General features: G+C 40.6%; 1 protein-coding gene across 4 annotated transcripts in view; it reads right to left on the reverse strand.

Annotated features, from left to right (window-relative positions):
- St8sia6 (ST8 alpha-N-acetyl-neuraminide alpha-2,8-sialyltransferase 6) overlaps window positions 1-19,438 on the reverse strand; it is a 129,716-nt gene that overhangs the window by 51,267 nt on the left and 59,011 nt on the right. For 3 of the 4 annotated variants that reach the window (XM_034510744.2, XM_034510745.2, XM_034510748.2), the window contains one exon: window positions 13,234-13,323. The exons of the other annotated variant lie outside the window; for it this stretch is intronic. In XM_034510744.2, coding sequence (XP_034366635.1) covers window positions 13,234-13,323 — 90 coding nt within the window. The remainder of the gene's footprint in view (window positions 1-13,233; window positions 13,324-19,438) is intronic. 4 annotated transcript variants of the gene reach the window in all.

The following is a 19,438-nucleotide window of genomic DNA, read 5'->3' on the forward strand; positions in this document are numbered from 1 at the left end:
ACAGAGACTACCCTTGGATGGATAGACAGCAAAGATTCCAGAAGAGGAATCCAAGTCTATTCAAGGTGGTGTTTCTCAGTATTACTTAGGAATAACTGAATTTTGCTTTAGTGGAAAATTTTTGATACAATGTCAAAATAACTCAGAACCTCACAGAATAAAACAAAGTGTAAATCTTCAGTCTCTGGAAAGAGTTCCTTCTGCAGAGATATCTGCAACATGCAAATACATCACCAGGATATGAAAAAAAAAAAAGAAGAAAAGAATGAGCAGCCTATTTAAGATTTTCATATTTACTCTTAAAATAGGACTACTATCAGATTTTGGAAGATAAAAAAAAATGATGCCCTACTTTTCAAGCTTGAAGGAATTTACAGATATGTAAGTAGATATCCAGAGCTAAAACTAGCAGGCTAGCGATCTTACAATGTCAACTGGTAGAAACATCTTATATACTGCAAACAGTCTGAGGGAACCAATAAAATATAGTATTTTCTGCCCTTTGAGCACTATCATGTAGGAAGTGTGAGCTACAGCATTCAAGAAGCCAGAGCAGCTGCAGTATCTGGTGTGACTTTCCAGCCATGTGTGAGTGGCTATCATCCCTTTGCCTTTCACATTCATCTGAGTCACACCAGCAGAGGTGACCCGTCCCTCCTGTATCTATCACATCATCTGTTCACCACGTATACACCCATAGAACTTATTTTATTTTCAAATATTTATTGAATAAATATTTGCTGGGCACTTGCTGTGGCTTAGTCACTGTTCTGAGCATCAATAATACAGGAAACTAAACATAATAAAAGATCCATGCTCTCATGATGTTTGTATTGTAATAAAGAGATGACTGCAGTAAATCCTGTTGAGACAGGGATTAGTATCATGGCAAGGTTTTGCATGCACTAAGTAATGTGAAGAAAAACAAGAAAGATAATAGGCAAAGGAAGTAGAAGAGAGTGGGAATTGTTGCAGAATGTCCAGGAAAGCTCTTGGGGAGGTAAGGGATGAGGGGAGATTTGAAGGAGATGGCTGGGCTTTGTATGTAGGGGGTGTGGATATGTGGAAGGCATTCTGGACAAAAAGAAGGAAAGGTGAACAGGTACAGCCAAGGACCGAGATAGTCAAGGTGACATTTACCAAAAATGTCAGTAGATGAGGTCAGAAAGAAGAACAGGTGTCATAGGCCTCACTTAAAGTGTGTCACTCGGATCGGCAATCTTCCATTACACAGCAAAGATTTGTCGGAAGTTCAGAACCTCAGGCCTCACTCCAGGTCTACAACTACAGCTGTGTTCAAACAAAACCCCCAGGTGAATGTAGGCGTAGCAAGACTTGAATGTTAAGTGCTTTGCTGGGGTATAATTTGCATATGTAATTCAGCCATGCAAGTGTATCAGTCAGCTTTTTGTTGTATTTACATATATATTCAACAATGTTATAAGTTTACAGTGTTTGTATCACCCTCCACAAGAAATCCTTTCTTCTTTACCTGCTGTTTCTTCCTTTCCATAAATCTGGGTTATTGGGCTAGAGACATGGCTCAGAGATTAAAGAGCACTGGCTGCTCTTCCAGAGGTTCTGAGTTCAATTCCCAGCAACCACATGGTGGTGCACAACCATCCACAATGGGATGCAATGCCCTCTTCTGGTGTATCTGAAAAGAGCTACAGTGTACTCACATACATTAAACAAACAAACAAACCTAAAAAAATCTGGGTTATTGTCTTTGTTTTCATTCACATCAAATATGGTTTATTTCTGTATTGATTTCCTCTTGGGTGCACTGGGCATTAAGAAAAGTGCTGTTTAATTTTCACATATTTGTGAATCTCTAAAAATCATCTTTTTGCTATTGATTTTGAATCTTACTCCACTGGGATTAACCAGTACACTCGGTACTGTGTCTGTTTTAAATCTGCTCATCTTTTTTAGTGACCCAGTACTGTTCCTCGTGATTTTGAGGAGATAAGTTTGGTTGTAGTTGGGGATTCACAGATATCTGTTCCATATCATTAGTTTATAGTGTTCCTTGAGCATGGATTTCTCTTTGACTTAACCATCCACTGGTGAAAGCAAATCATCAGTGTCTTTCTATTGGGAGGAAAGAGAGGTGTAGTTCTGAGACAGTGTCCTAGAATTCACTATCCAACCCAGACTGACTTCAAACTCACAGAAACTCACCTGCCTCAGCCTTGAAAGTACTGATATTACAGACATGAGCTTCAATGTCCAGCTCCAATTACTATGGTTGGGTTACCTTTCTCTTCTGTCTTGTGTCACTAATGCTAAGTATCAATATAGAAGCTCACTGTTCTAGGCAAGTTCTCTTCTCAGAGCTATGCAGCCAACACTTGCTTTGTATACTCTAATGCTCTGTGATTAGATGCATATTTGTGATTATCTTATAATCATAAGTTACTGGTCTTTTGGTCATTATGAAATCTCTGTCTTCACCAACTTATGTTTTGCAGTGAATGTGGTTGTGAACACAACAGTCCAATAGCTGAGACAGGAGGATTACTAGTTTCTGTCTATCCAGAGCTACATTAGGAGATCTGGTCCCCCAAAAAGGTGAAGTTTGTCTTATACCACTAAGACATCATCTGATGCTTTCAGTCTGTTTCATGTGTGTCTCTTGCAGACAATAGAAAGTTGTATGGTGTCTTTTAATCCCAGTTTGACAATCCCTGCTCCATTCAAATGGAGTGGCATTACATGATTATATTTGAAGCTGATATTTTACATGTATGCTGAGTGTTTTATGACTTTTTTTGGTTTTGTCTGAGCGTTCCTCTTTTACAGCTTTCTTGCCTTGGGGGTGGTTGTCTAATCTAAAGATGAATCCTAATGACTTTAATCATTTTACCATCTTAACACCAAAATCTGCTTCATTTTTACATGATGTGTCTTGCAATGGGTAGAAATATCCTTTATAGATCTATTCCCTGTTTTGAGACTTATTGTTAAACAAAACGATTAATGTTAAAACCTAAGCACATATTGAGTTAATTATTAGCTGATTATGCATAATCGTTTCTTCGCAAACTATGGCTTTGTTCTATTACTGGTATACAATATATATATTTCAAGGTATTAGAAGCAAATATATCTAATCTTGATTAAAATAAATAAGGTTTCTCTGCTGTATTTGTTAAGAATCCCTAAGAGTGCAAGAAGTGAAAGACAGAATAATTAAAAAGAGATGAAGGAGGCTTGGTCACAGTGGGCATGGTGATAAGCCTCTGGTTTCTGGATGTCATGTGGTGGTGGCCATGAAAGCTGAATGGCAAGACAAGTGCTCTTTTTTAAGAAGAGAAGAGCTGAGAATAATCTCGAGGTTATAAGCCTGAGACAGTGCCAGGACAGAGCTAGAAATAAGGCAGGCAGGGACAACTGAAGAGTAGCAGAAGTCCAGGTCAGTGGAGAACATGCTGGGTTTGTTCTGCCTATGGTTTTCTTTTTGGGTTTGGTTTGGTTTGGTTTGGTTTGGTTTAGTTTTGGTAGGTTGGTTGGTTGGTTGTTTTTGGTGATGTTGATGATGGTAGTTATTGCTTGATTGTTTATTTGTTTGATTTGGTTTGTATTTGAGGTAGGGTCTCACTAGACATTTCTGACTTGCCTAAATTTCTTTATATGGACTAAGCTGGACTCCAACTCATAGATTTGCCTGTCTCTGCTTCCTACATGCTGGGTTAAAAGATATGATCCACCACATTCATCCCAGGACACACTGAGTGTCCAAAGTGAAGGCAAATGAAGAGAAATCTGCAAAAGTGAGAAGGAAAAGCAATGTGCTGCAAATATGTTTAGCAAGTTAACTGTCTTGATATACTGTGAACTGACATAATGTGCCTAAGTGGTAGATTGCCAGTCTAAGACTCTGAATTCAACACCTAGCACTGCAATTTTTAAAAATGTCTTCACAGATATGCTCCTCACTCAAGAGCTCTTACTTTGAGAAATCCCCCAAGTGAGTAGAAGGCATACTAACAAGATACAAACTGAAAAGAAATCTCTCCATGTGCCTGCAATAGAACCAGAAACATGCTCTTTGCCATATGATTCTGACATTAAAATGTAATAGATGACTCAAACGTAGTTCCAAATATTAATTCTGAACCATGGCGATAATTGACAAACAACCATGTTCTAACCACGAGAAGGCACATGATTACCCAAGTTGCAATGAGAGCAACTCTATGCAATAATACTATAACAATGTAGTCGACATTATATCAATGTAATTAATCAATACTATATCACAGTAGTTACATTATAGAAACATAAGTGAAATAAGTATGAAAGAGGAAATGGATGAGTAAAACATTTTGAGTATCTTTGCATTATAAAATCAAATGCCTTTCTCTGTTAAAACCTGTAAGTTATGAGCCTGGTCACTATGAGTGATACCATAGAGATGTTAAGAATAAAACTTATACAAACCAATCCTGGTTAAGCCACGGTAACTAGCTGATGGTCTGCTAGCCAAAGAAGCACTTGGAGCTCACTGGTCACCTTTGTGGGTTTGCAATAATAAAGGGAGAATGACTTCAAGCATTTAAAATAGCTGGTAGGTAATGGAGCCATGAAATAAGAAGTTGTGGTTGTCACTGTTGTTAATCATAGTCATAATCACTATGATCATTATGATGAAAATATAATGACACAAACCATTATGAATTGAGAAATTCATTGGTTGTGTGTGAATATATGGTTAATTAATAAAAATACAAAACTTAGTCATTGAAAATAATAAAGCCAAGTGGTGGTAGCACATGTCTTTAGTCAGGAAATAGATGTAGGTGGATCTCTGTGAGGTCAATGCCAGCCTGATCTACAGAGCTAGAGTTAGTTCTAGAACAGCTAAGGCTACACAAAAAGCCTTGAAATAAACAATAAATAAATGAATGGCATAATGAGCATATATGATCGCACAGGTCAGAAATTTGAGAGCAGCTTAGCTGCGTGCCTATGCATCATCTTTCATTAGGTTGCAGCCTCAAGGTTTTGTTTGGAACTGAAGGATCCACTGCCAAACATCTCTCTCACATGGATGATAAGATGATGCTATCCCTTGGTAGTAGGTGTCAGGTCTTTGCATGAGGCTCATCATCCTAAGTCTTCATGGCATTGCATCCAACTTTTATCATGTCAAACAATCAACAGGGCAGCAAGTCAGAGGTCACAGCCTATAAAGTCACCCATTCTGTCTTGCACTAACCAACTGGTTTTATGGGTCAGCAGGTACTGCCCAGCACTGAGAACTGGGCAGGTGCCACTAAGATGCCCTTCATGACTATCTTAGAGGTCTGACTATCACAAGTAGTACATAAGTGATACAGTGGAAGATTTTGAAAATTAACATTTGTTTCTTTTGTAGCTATTTTAGTTCTAATTTGTTCTCAGTGACTTTACATGTAATTATTTCTATTGTCATAGTCTTCCCACTAAAGGCTTTTATCAAGTGACTGATATGAGCACACAATCAACTTTAACTAGAAAGTCAAGTCTTCTATTTTCTTTTAAAACAAATATTTAAAACAGCATTGTTTGCGTTGTGGAAATGACAGCAAGCAATTATGCCCAAGTATTGATTAATGGACTTGATGTTGGGTGATTATCTTTCAAAATCAAACACACACACACACACACACACACACAGGCCTGGAGGGGAGAAATCTTATTTTTACCCTCCCTGACTAGGTCAGATGATTTGGAATAAGTCACAATCCCATTTTCCCCCTTCTTTTTAACCTAAGGAAATCAGATTTCATCAAATGATAAACAAATGCACTTCAACCAAACACTGCATATGGGTTAGAAGAACTTAAGAAGTGATTACTTCAAACTCTTGAGTTGTGGTTGTTCATGTTCTTGTCCTCATGAAGATGCAGCATATCATTAAACATACTGTGATTAGGGTTGGAGAAACATGTTTCCTTACAAGTGCAAAGAATGTCAAAGATGTCAATACCAGCTCACATACCTCCCAACATAAATTTTTGTGTCAGTAGAAGCATCCCTTGCTTTGGCTTCTAGGAGATATGTGAAGTATGGATCCTATTTTGAGAGTATCTGCACATGTGTGTGGGTGCCTGCAGAAGCCAAAAGAGGGCATTAGATCCTCTGGAACTGGAGTGACAGGCCATTGTAAGCTGCCCAACATGGGTACCAGGAACTAAATTTGGGTCCTCTGAAGGATCAGCAAGCACTCTTAACCAATGAGTCTTCTCTCCAGGCTCTTAAAATATGGATTTTATATTCTGGTCATTGATAAGCTTCTTGGTCTTTACTTGCTGTTTTCTGACCCAGTTCTTTTCACCAATGACCAGAAGACAAGAAGACATGCTAGAACTAGGGGTCCTTAAATGCTGACCAGAAAGGACTAGTTTAAAAGGTCTGGTCAGAGAAGAACAGAGAGCCAAAAGTGTGCATGTCACCTTCAAAAGCAACTTTGAAGTTGAAGGGACACACATCATTTATCATTCTAGGCCCCAAAGATCTTGCAAATTACTAAAAATTTTTCCTTCTACAAGGCAACTTGAGATTTAGAAATCCTTGCTTTGTTAGCAGGCTGTCAAGTGACATGCTCACACTCTCGCTGATCTGCTGTAATTTACACCATCTCTTTTCACACGGTAATTCAGGTCATGCTGTTCTCTCCAGGGTAATAAAGAATGACAAAGTTTTAGGGCCAGTCTTCAATCCACTTCACATGTCACCTGCAATTCGGCGCCTGCTTAAGGAGCACCTTTATGCTGCCCCACGAAGAAGATATCGTTCAGGAAATTCTGTTGTAATTGAAAACTGAATGGCATGCAATGGTAACATATATACTGACTAAGTAGTCTATGGAACAGTCACAGCCCACAGGGCCAGACAGAAGTCCCGAATCATAATTCTGAGCATTGCACCTTACCCAGGAAAACTCTCTGAATACAAAGTGGGCCTTTCACGCTTTAATGATTTTGCAGAAAGTTACAAGGCAGGGGCTTACGCTTACTTCTGAAAAAGAAGATCTCTGATCTTTTTAGTAGAGATAATTTATAAAAGGCTCGAAGATTCAAAAGATGTCCAAGATCGCTTCTACACTTTTTCTTTGCTTTAAAATTTTATTTTCCAGCTTGGTTGTGTGTGGGTGTGGGTGTGGGTGTGTGTGTGTGTGTGTGTTTGGTTGGATTTTTCGTTTGTTCCGTTGTTGTTCTTCTGGCTTTGTTTGAGACAAGGTCTCTATCCCAGACCTCAAACTTCCTGTGAAGCTACGAAGAACCTTGAACTTTCCATTCCCCCATTCTGCCTTCCAAGTGCTGGGATTAAAATCACCACTCCCAACTTTATGTACGACTGGGATCAAACCCAGAGCTTCTGGGGCATGCTAAGCAAGCACACTATCAATGAGCTACATCCTCCACCTAAGCTGTTATGTAAAAGAACTACATCTTTTCATTTGAAGAGATGATTTAAGGGACCTGTGCTGGCTAGTTTCATGTCAGCTTGACACAAGCTAGTCATCTGAGAGAAGAGAACCTCAATTAAGAAAATGCCTCCATAGGATCGGGCTTCAGAAAAGACTATAGGGCATTTTCTTATTTAGTGATTGATGGGAGAGGGTAGTGGATGGCAGTGCCATCCATTGATTTGTGGTCCTGGATTCTATAAGGAAGCAGGCTGAGCAAGCCATGTTGAGCAAGTCAGTAAGTAGCACCACTCCATGCCTCTGCATCAGCTCCTGCCTCCAGGTTCCTTTCCTATTTGAGTTCCTGTCCTAACGTCCTTTAAAGATGAACAGTGATCTGGAAGTGTAAACCAAATAAACCCTTTTGTCCCCAAATTGCTTGTGGTCATAGTGTGTCATTGCAGCAATAGAAACCCAACTAACACAAGGCCTGTAAATAATAGAATAATCAGAATGGTAAAGCTATTAAATACACATGGAGTAAAGATGCCTGGCTGACCTCAACTGACAGTATTCTCTTTCCATAGCCTCAAGTTTAAGCTGAAAACAGCTGGCCAGACAGACACTATATTCCAAACACCAAGGCCATATCAGCAGCAGTCACTGCCTACTGACTCGAAGCAGTCAGCAAGGTATGAGTATGATTGGAGTCTGTGTATACTATGTAGAGTATTTTGTCTTTCCAGGGCACTTATGTTAGAGATGCCTATCAGAATCACTGAGTGGTGAATACGCCTGAGGGAGTTACTTCATCAGGAAGGAACACTGAGCAGAGTGTGTAGACAGGAAGAGTTTTGCATTAAGATACCAAGTTCTGAGAGATTTAACTAGGGCAGTTCATCATTCTGACCAAACAGTGAAGACTAAATATCATAACTCTAATTTGGGGATGAAGTCTTGATGCCATAGAGAAGAGATGGTTCAAAACTTGCTAGCACTTGGGTGTTAAATGTCCCTCAGAAGTCATATGTGAAAGGTTTGCTCCCATTTGACAACTGTTGAGAGATGGTGGAAACTTTGAGGGTAAGGCTTGGTGTGAAAGTTTCATTTACTGGAGGTGAGCTTTTGAAAAGAATTGTGGGATTCTCCTGGGTTTACATTCTAGCCATGTGGATGCTGCTTTCCCACTAGAGCCTAAGAGCTTCATATCTGTCTGACCACACACAAAAGCATCTAAGAAAATATCCTTTCTCTGATTTGTCTTTGGTATTGGTTACAGCAAATAAAACCTGACTAACCACAAAAGAGGCAGAGAAACCAAGGGAAGGGACAAACCAGAACCTTTGAAGCAACTGCTCTGAGGTAAGTGACATCATTTGTCTGAAGCAATGAAGACCGCAGTGGACAACTCGGAGAGCCATACAACTGTTTTTCTAAACACACAAGCAAAAACTGTAAGTTAAATTTGCCATAATGAGAAGTGGAAAAACTAACAATGATAAGCTTGCACTTTTAATACAGTTTAGTAATGCTGTTGAGTAGAAAGGGGAAACCCAGTGAAAAGGATTATACTGGAGAAACCTGGGGAAACAGTCAGGGGCAAAGAATCAGTTAGAAAATCAACCCCAGAAGAAGCATAAGCCCAAAATAACAGAAGGAGTCACATAAAAAAAAAAAACTGGCATCAAAAGAGTTAAAACTTAAGGATTGACTGATGATAATTTTTAATATTTACAGATTCTATGGAATAGAAAGTATTTTACAGACTTAAGAAATAAATGACATGACTTCTTTATTCCATAAATGTTTATGGAATTTCCATAAATGTTTATGGAATTTCCATAAATGTTTATGGAATTAGGAGTGCCTAATTCATGTACAGGCACAGAGACAGAACTAAAAATAAGACACTTCTCATCTTGGAGATTAAGGTTTTAAACCGAGAATTAAAAATCTTGGAGTTGGGGATGAAGGGAAAGGGTCTATTGTGTAAGCATAAGAACCACAGTGTGGTTGGTCCCCAGAACATGCCTAAAAGGCAAGAGAGGAATTGTATGTCTGAACCCAGTTGCAAGGAGAGGAGGAGACAGACATCCTTGAAGCACAGTGACCAAACAAATTGGCTAGCAAAGTTGATGAGCTTCAGCCTCAGTGAGAGACCTTGTCGAGGACTGAAAACGGAGAGGGATTTACAGAATTCAACTTCATGGACAAGCATGTGCATGTATGCATATGTCCACACAACCTCATTAACGAGCATATACAACACACATACACAGACAGAGAGAGAGACAGACATATATACACAGAGAGAGAGACACAGAGAGACACACACACAGATAGACACACACACAGAGAAACAGGCAGACAGACACAGACACAGAGACAGACAGACACAAACACAGACAGACAGACACACACACAGACAGAGACACAGAGAGATAGACAGACAGACAGACACACACACACATGAGACAGAAACAGAGACAGACACACACACACACACAGACAGAGACACAGAGAGATAGACAGACAGACAGACACACACACACATGAGACAGAAACAGAGACAGACAGACACACACACAGACAGAGACACAGAGAGATAGACAAACAGAGACAGACAGACACATGGAGAGACAGAGATGCAGAGAGACAGACAGACACATAAGAGAGAGAGAAACAGAGACAGATAGACACACAGAGAGACACAGAGAGACAGACAGACAGACAGACAGACAGACACACACACACACACACACACACACACACACACACAGGAGAGAGAGTGAGATAAAGACAGAGAGAAAATTGCCACGCATAAGACTCATTCTCCTGATTGTCCTAATTCTACTGCTTAATTGTCCTTTTATTCAAAAATGTAGTCAACACTAGGCAGAAATAAAAAAGAGTGCTATTTGCCTCCCACTGTAACTCTGTCTCCTAAATCCTGTTTTAGCAAACTGAAAGGGACAAATCACCCGATGAAAGAGAAAATTCTAACTCTTTAACAGACCATGACAAAAAATAGGGCTAAATAATTATTTCTAAGAAAATGAAATTGCTTTTTTTTTTTTTAATCACCATACACTGAATGGCTTTCCCAATTGTCCCCTGCAAGTTTCCTAATTGTCCCCTGGTTGTAGAACTCACAATTCCTGACAATAGACAATACAACTGAAAAAATTAGTCTCCTGTGTGCCAGAATAACACTTTCCTAGCAGTGGGCCACTCGTGCCTGCTCTCTCTAGATCTCCCTGCACAGAATACTAGTGCAGGCTAATTATATGAGCTAATCGAAAATTGTTTGTGTAATGGAAAGGCAAGCCCTAGAAGAACAGCTGAGAAAAGGTCTCTCTCACCATCAAACCCCAAACAACAGGACAAGACTGAGAAAATGCCTAGGAGAGCATGAGCCTGGGCATTCTCATTACCATGCTGCAGTTAATCGTCTGTCCCTGCACACCAAGCACTGTCAGATGCCCCACCTCAGGTCAGAACATAGTTCCCCCATGCTGACTCAGGACTTTGCTGGGATGTGCAGAAGCTGATCATCCTTCTGTTGAAGACTTTAAGGAGGAAACATGGACAACATCAGTGAGAATGTCAGGCAGACGTGAGGGCCACCTGCTGATGTGTGTGTGTGTGGTTTTTTTTTTTTTTTTTTTTTTTTTTTGAGGAGTAGAGAGATTTCTGTAGGGCATGCTAAAGCAAAGAATATTGTTTTCCACTTGCAGCTGTCATGTTTCTTGTTGTCACATGTCTTAGATGTGAAGGGTACATATCTGATATAATATGTACAAGAGGTTTAGAATAAAGATCCTCTCTGGAAAAGCTAGACCAAAGCCTTGTAACAGCCACTGGCCTAAAAGCAAGACAATTTTGACAAGACTGAAGCAGACGTGAAGTGCTGCTTACAATGCATGAGCCATTCTGAGTCCAGTGAGTGGACTGCACAGGTGAGAAGCATTGGCGCATCTGTCCAGTCCATCTACAGGACTGTTCTCAAGAGTATATGGTCAGATTGTAGGGACTATTAACAATATATCACTGAGCTAAAGGAATGAAAGAGGGCAAGGAGACAGAGGAAGGGAGGGAAGGAAGGTGGAAGGGAAGAAGGAACAAAGAGAGAAAAGATAGATAGATAGATAGATAGATAGATAGATAGATAGATAGATAGATAGTAGATAGTGGAAGAGCCTAGAGTCCACAGAGGAAGACTGTATAGGCTCTGAACAAAGACAGCCAAAAATCAAGGAGCTATAAGCAGGAACAGAGCATCGGGTGGCAATGGAGGCCATTCAATATAGGCACTTTCTCCAGCAAGATTAGCACTAATCATTTGGATCTGAAGAAAAAGAAGGTAAGTTCCTGATAGTCCATTCGTTGTGCAGGATTAGGCTATTCTACTGGATTGACTCAAAGCAGAGCCTGCATAACATTGTTCTGCTTTCCAGTGATGTCAAGAATTCAGGCAGTCAGGAGGCTCAAACAAAACAGAGAGAGGCATGGAACATCAAGGGTTGTCATGTTGGTCCAGCCTTCCCAAGGTGGACTTAGTCTAGAACAGTCCATGAGGTTTCTATGTGAGCTGCATAAGACTCTTCACACAGCAGGCTCCATTGTGAAATAGGTCCCCGTTGTATGAAGAAAGTGCAGCACATTCTCCAAGGGAACCTGCCTCCTGCATACTCTCTTAGGAAGCAGCCTGCTTGGGAGCTCAAAGCATTTAGAAGAAGTCCTAAAGTGGCTTGTCCCAAGGTACAGTTGCAAAGCAGGTTGGAACAGTCCACCTACACCCTGGCTTCTCTTCTCAGGTCAGTCTCCCACACACTCAGGAAAGAGAAGGTGGATTACCTGCTCAATCCTTTCCTCTATCAACATCATTTTCACAGTTGAAAAGTAAGAAGGGGGTATTAGCATAAAGCATGGAAGGAAAGCATGAAGAAGGAAGAAGGACCCTGGATCAGTAGCCCTAGAACAGATGCCTACAAACAAATCAACTCTCTCTCTCTTTTGACTATTGCCAATTTCTCCCATCCTCAGCTAAACACACAGCAAATGAAATTTAGAGCACTTTCTTTCAGAAGATTCTCTTGCCCTCCTCTCTCCCTTCCCCCTGTTTTTTTCTTTTTGGCAGTCCTGGGATTGAACCTTGGGCCCTGTATATATTAAACAAGCTCCTACAACTTGAGATACGTGCCCAGCCTCCTTCAGGGAGCTAAGAAACACAACACAACTCCACGCTTCACAGACAGAGCCTCAGTTTAATCCTACTAGGGTTTTCCAGCTACAATCCAAGCAGTGCCCCAGATATCAGAACCTCAGGCCACCAATACCTCTTCCATGCATAGAGTGTATATATATTGGCTTGCCTTCTTCCTAATTTGAAAAAGAGGTTGTAGGAGATCATTGAAAATTATGAGATTGTAAACTCCAGTCAGTGAGTGATGGGTGAACCACAGCTGGGGCCAGAGGTAAACCATTAACCTGAAGTCGTAAGCAAAATTTTGTGTGAGGGAGCATTTTTCTAGGATAATGCCTCAAACACACATCAAATTTTCAGAAGGGTGTGCAGGCTTTAAATTTTAGCCAGAACACATAGAGCATAATAAATGTGGATCTAAGACAGAGAAGCTGAGTCCTACTGCCAGTGCATGACCTTGGTCTGTACTGTGTCCCTGCTCCATCCTCCTCAACTGGGGGGACATTCTCAGAGCCAAATCAAGCCTGACATGAGCCCAGCCTGATTTTCCAAATCATTTCAAATATGCTTTGGGATGCCTTGAATACAAAACACTTATTTAAAACTAAATGTGAAGAGTGAAACTTACCGTCTCGTTTTGTTAGATAACAAGTTCAAGCTATATTGCAAGTCTTTGCATTTCTCTGTCATTTGGGGTGTCTTCTCATCCAGATATGTGCTGTTTCAAGAAAGAGATTGGAAAAATGATTCAATATCAAAGTATATAAGATAGTATTAATAAAAATCAGATTTAATTGATAAGGTGTGTATCCAAATGCAGCCTGAATTTTATTCCATTATTGAATTTCTCCTTAGGAAAGGAAATTGATAGTGTTACCTCTGATGGATCTAAATTTTAAAAATTACACTGTAAAGTCAAACTGAAAAGAAATCCGAGCTGAAGGCATTGTATTTCCATTTGTTTTCTTTCTTTTTTTTTTTTTTTTTGTATTTTCAAGTTAGTACTTATAATAAGTGGTTTTAATCATTGTATGTAAATAGCCCTTTAAAGAAAAAAAGAGCTGTCTTGGGTAAAAAGCCTTGAAACACAGGAAATTAACATTTTCTCCATAAAAAACACAGGTGGATCTGGCCTCTGATTGTTGTAATAGTTCTGATATACAAGCCCCATGTGTTTCCTATTATGAACTCAGAAAACCAGAGGTGGAACAGAAGCAAACCAAAAATCAGCATCAGGCAATGGACTCTTGCATATTATGAGCTCCACGGATACATTCATGTTTAACTAACTTTCTAACATAGCAAATCTCGTGGACACAGGCATGTTAAGTAACTGACTCCTGGACACAGTGTAAACACACTGTACCTGGATCTACCAGGAAAGAGACGAGCCAACAGATCTGAGATCGTTTTTGTAGTCAAGACAGACAGGACTTCTTGATACAGTGGGCATGAGAGGCGATAGAGAAGGAGGCATGAAGGTAAAGAGATAAGCAAGATAGATCCATGGCTAACTTGACAATATTTCTCAGAGGGGCTTCCTAAAAGTATTGGGTGTGGGTTACCTATAGGCTCACAAAAATCTCACCGAGGGCTGGCACAATGGCTCCGAGCTTGGTGACCTGATTAAATTCTTAGAACACTCGATGGAAAGAACAGATTCCCACAAGTTTTTGTCTGACCTTCACAGAGTGTGAGCATGGCTCACACACACACACACACACACACACACACCGCATACACACACAGACACACAATCATACGCATGTGCATGCATGCACACATAAAAATAATAATACATTTGATAAAACAAACTGTGAGTCCTGATATAATTTCTTTTCCCACTTCTTCCTTCCCACCTCTCATTCTTTCTCTTCTTCCTTTGGCAGCACTTCCCGAGCTATTTGAATGTATTATCACTCTTCCAAGCATTTGTTTATTTCTAATTTGTTGTGTGTTTTATTCAGGCAGCACCGTTAATGAAGTGAATTACCCAGCCAGCAGTGCTTTGAATTATGATGGCCTCGTGATGCTCAATTGTGGGCCGGTGACAACCAGGCACCAATAGAACTGTCGCATACACCTTCCCTTAAACTGGAGAGTATCTTTCTTAATAAAAACTAAATAGCTTTGCCCAGCTAGAAACCAGGCGGGCTGTGTGCAAATCAGAAGAGAGTATCTGATGCAGAGTGGAGATGACAGGGTAGAGACTGAAGAGGCAAAGGGGAGTCTTTGGAATTAGTGAGGATGACCTTGTCTTTGGGCTTCAGTCTGACCTTAGCCTTCAACAGGAGAGTTTCTCTTTCTTAATTCTTCCCAGTAACGCAGCTAACAGGATTAAATGGGGGGGGGGGGTTTATATATGAAAAGACTTGACACATAGAAGCCAATAAACATGTGTTGAGTTCTGGCTCTAAACTCATTATTGAACTTTGACTTCAGATCAGTCAGTCCTTCTTCTAGGCTAGTTATTCTATTGTCACTGAGACTGCCTATACCTCTATCTGCAGGGAGTCACTCAGTCCCAAGAGAACAGGGAAGGGGTCTTTTAGTTTCCTTTGCCTTCTATGTCTCTCCGACCTTTTTTTTTCACTTGACATCTCCAGTTTTCTTTCCTGTCCTCTACCTTTCTCTGGAGTAAGGAAACAAGAAACCTCTGTAGCTCTGAGGTGGCAAAACTCATGACCAGCAAACAGATCCATCTTAAAGATAGGATGCAGCCTCAAGGGGATGTTATGAAGAATTGAGAGCCTTCTTTAACATCTGACTGGGGGGAGCAACATTCTGATAAGTCAAAGGGAACAGAAAATGGGGCAGTCATGAGGAAAACAAGAATGCCAAAGAGTCTGTGTCGGAAACAATGGTAAAACAAGAGACTGCTATGAGTCAATTGTGGGCTGATGTGATGCCTTCCCAGGGATCTAGTCAGAATGGTCCAACCCACAGGACCAGGGTAAAGGTAAAAGAGACCTAGCTATTGCAAGCCACAGAAGTAGCCATAGAAGCAAACATCACAGTTGGCTACAAGGAGCTCATTTTAAACAAGATGAATGACGAGACTATCCATCTGGTACTAACTCTCAATATGATCTGAGCTGTTGGTGGAGGGAAAGAAAGCAGAACAGGATTCAGACGGCTTCCAGGCACTGTTTACACAAACAGACTCTGCAAGCTTTCTGTTTCTGTCCCTTCTGAGTCCTTATTGTTGTAGAATTCCAGTTCATTGCAATTTTAAGATGAAAACAGAAAATATATATCAAACAGAAAATAATGAGCTTATATATTCATTACCAAACTCCACCCCACCCTCCCGCCTCTGCCACCAAGGAGATGTATTTTAGATAGCACTGTGATTCTCCGTCTGGAGATGTGCTAGAACTTGGAGACTAGGTTGGCTTTTAAAGCTTCTCAGACCTGCAAGCTGAGATGACTCCAATTGTCCTTCCTGGTGATGCTCCTCTGCAAGATGACCATCCCTGCTCACCTGTCCTTGGGCAAGCCTGTCTCGATATGTATCTAAGGCATTTGTCCCATCTGTCACATACTGCCAGCACCCTGGATGCCTGCCTCCACTAATATCTCCTCACTCATTGCAAAATAAATGACGGAAGAAACAAAGCTCTTACCATACACATCCCTGGACCTGATCCCTGTAGGGCTGGTGACTGGATAAATCCATGGTGTCCAGTTGGTCAGGCCTTCTATGCACCTTAACAGTTCTATTTCAAGCCTTAGTTCTCCCAGTGGCCACTCTACACATTCGGTTCTCCTAGCATCTTGACCACTCACTGCCCTCCTAACATCACATTCAATCATGCTGCCTGTTTCAGAGAACATGGTGCTGCTGGGTGTGATTAATCCATAGCTGTCAGTCCTGACCTTCTGTCTAAAAGAAAGACCTCCTCTCTCACATGATGATAATGTATCTGCCACCCCATCCTTCTCTGTCTCCTCTGTGACCAGGTTCCCTCTCTACTACTTTTTTCTAAAAGCATCTTTACTCGCTGGCTGTCTACCATTGCCGCGATCAATTTACTATTGTCTGGAAATCAGAAGCAAAATATGTCACCTTGCTATTCCCCTCCTTTTATTGTCCATCCTAATTGCAAGCCACGGCTGCCTACTTCCGCTATTTATAAATTCACTGACTGGCTCTCAGCAAGCATCTCTATGTCAAAGTGTCAAAGAAGAGCTCAGCCTTGCCTTCACTTCCCAACCTTCAGAGGTATATGGTTCCACCCACAGTCCTCCTTGCTCCACAGACTCTGACTGCTAGTCAAAGCCCTTCTGCAGCTTTTTGTCTGGACTGCTCTGCATGTCTTGGTATTGCCTGTCATTCTTTGTCTGATGTGACTTGGTAATGACTGCTCTTTAGCTACAGGTCTTGTGTGCATTGCCTCTGGGTCTCCGGTCTTTGAAACCTGCCTTCTCTCCTCAAACTTCTCCACAGACCTACTTTCTTCATCAATTCTCATTGCCCCACAGTGGGCTGTCTCTCATGAACACTTGATCTGAGCATGCCACTTCTCTGCTCTAAATCATCCCCCTTGGGACATGTAGCCTACTTCTTGGCCAGATATCTAAAGCATCACCCATCTATTTGGCTAGCCTCTGACTATGAGTTTAATGATGGTTTGCTAACCACTAAATGGTACAAATTTCTTTTTCTCTCCATTCCCTGCAAGTCTTCTACCATGATTTCTGACCACCTTTATTACTTAATAATAGAATTTGTTTCTTTGCTGCCAACAAACAAGCCTTTAGGCACATTTTCAGCATGTCAGCACGTCAGGAGGAAGAATTCTTTAATAAGACTGTTGGGAGATGATACAAAAGCAAGCAGTTTACCTATCATTGTTATCTCTGTGGATGCTGGGCTTTCTTGGAAATTCTGTTTTGATAGGTCATCCTTGCATTGAAAGTGATCACTTTACATGTCCACCTGACAAGATTTCACCAGAAAGCAAGAAGTTGGGAGACTGTACTGTCTCTTGCCATGTAATAGACAATAAGACACTGGTACTGCAGAGGCTCTGTCTCAAAGGAATGATGTAACACAAATCTGCAGAATTCTGCCATTGGTACTTACCATCCACCAAGACCTCTAAAGAACAGAATGAATGTGACCTTCTGTGTGTGACATATAATCATGCAATCAGTTCCCTGGCCAAGGAAAACATTCCAAGGAACAATCTGCATGCAAAATTCTCAGGAACAGCAAGTGCAGCTACGTTCTATTTATGGTAACATAATAGGTGCCACAACATAAAGCTTAAAGTCTAATCAATTTTACTCTCTGGGGAATGGATGCATTAACAAGTGGCAGAGAGTAGTTTCTAAAAATCCTTCCAAGAAGGATTTTTAAAATAAATATTTTTAATATCTCTTTCCTCATCTAAGAGTAATGAGAGTGGAAATCATGCTGACCACCAGCAGAAAAACCTATGCAGAGGGATCTAGCAGGCTGGCCAGTCTCTGGGACTCAGACCATGGTGATCTCTTGAGTCCTAATTCCAAGCTCAGCCAACAAATTGTTTACAGTGTGTTCCCTACCCCAGGGTGGCTATCTGAAAAAAGAAGGGCACATGTGATGATTAATCTTGACTTTCAGCTTGATAGGAACTAGAATCAACCAAGAGACATGCCTCTGGGCAGTCTGTAAGGGTGTTCTTGGGAAGGGTGAACTGAATGGAGTAGATCCTCTCTGAGAGTGGGCAGAACTTTCCAGAAAGTCCAGAAGAACTTTCCAGAAGACACAAAGAGCTGTAAGGGGATATGTCATTCTACGTGTTTGCATCTTGCTAGTCCAAGCATCTACCCTTTCATTGTCATGGCTGCTGCCATCTTTCGCTTATATTAGAACCCAGATTCTTCTGAAGATAGGAGCTTTTCAAGAATTCTCCATGTCTTCAGCACCAGACTGAGATGGCTGAGTCCCAAGGTTGTAAATTGAGCAGCTATCAGGTTCTCAGATTCTGCAGCTCACAGCCAGCCATTGTTGGACTAACTGGTCCCTTTGGTATAAGCCAATTTGATAAATCTTTTATAAAAATTGTTCATTCTATCAGTTCTGCTCCTCGAGAGACACCTATACAGCAAGCATCCAGCTCACTGTGTAGCTAGTTACTCTCCATCCCTAACAAAGTAGTGTTCTGGCTTGGAAATTGTTCTTGGATGTGATAAGCATTGCTTCTGAAATGCCCATACTCAAAAACAGATAAAAGTGTGACTTGGTGCCTTCAAAGATGAGAGACAGATCTTGGTCATTCATCAATTATATGTGGAATCTATACCATGTGCCTGGGAGAGGGGAGGCACTTAAGATACTACAATGAATAAGGCCATATCCTTGGCGCAAGCCATCTGCTGGGGAAGGCAAGCAAGTATTTGCATACATCTCAATTGACTTTGCAGCATGATAGCCAGCTATTTTCCATAATCATATTAATTTCAAGAAACCATGAATCTGTGCATTTAATTCAAAATATGGGAACTGCTTTTAAAATGACAGCACAGATAGAGACTTATTCTTTTAAACGTGAACACTGCTGGCAACTTCAATTGTAAAATATTCTGCAGATCATCTCTGTTTACTTGGCTCTTATCTGTTTCCATTTACCATCAATGAAGATTAATCATCCACCCCTCAATATTAAATCAGTTATCAAGATGCATTCTTGAACATTCCCATCATGGAAAGACAGTTTTCAAAACTCTAAATTCAAAGCTGTTGCAGATATATAAAATGATATACTTTAATGATTTTATTTTGCTCATAAGGGATCCAGTTAAAAGAAGAATCCACAGTATGAACGAATTTATAAATCACAAAT

The sequence above is a fragment of the Arvicanthis niloticus genome, chromosome 8, assembly GCF_011762505.2.
Source record: "Arvicanthis niloticus isolate mArvNil1 chromosome 8, mArvNil1.pat.X, whole genome shotgun sequence".
NCBI lineage: Eukaryota > Metazoa > Chordata > Mammalia > Rodentia > Muridae > Arvicanthis > Arvicanthis niloticus.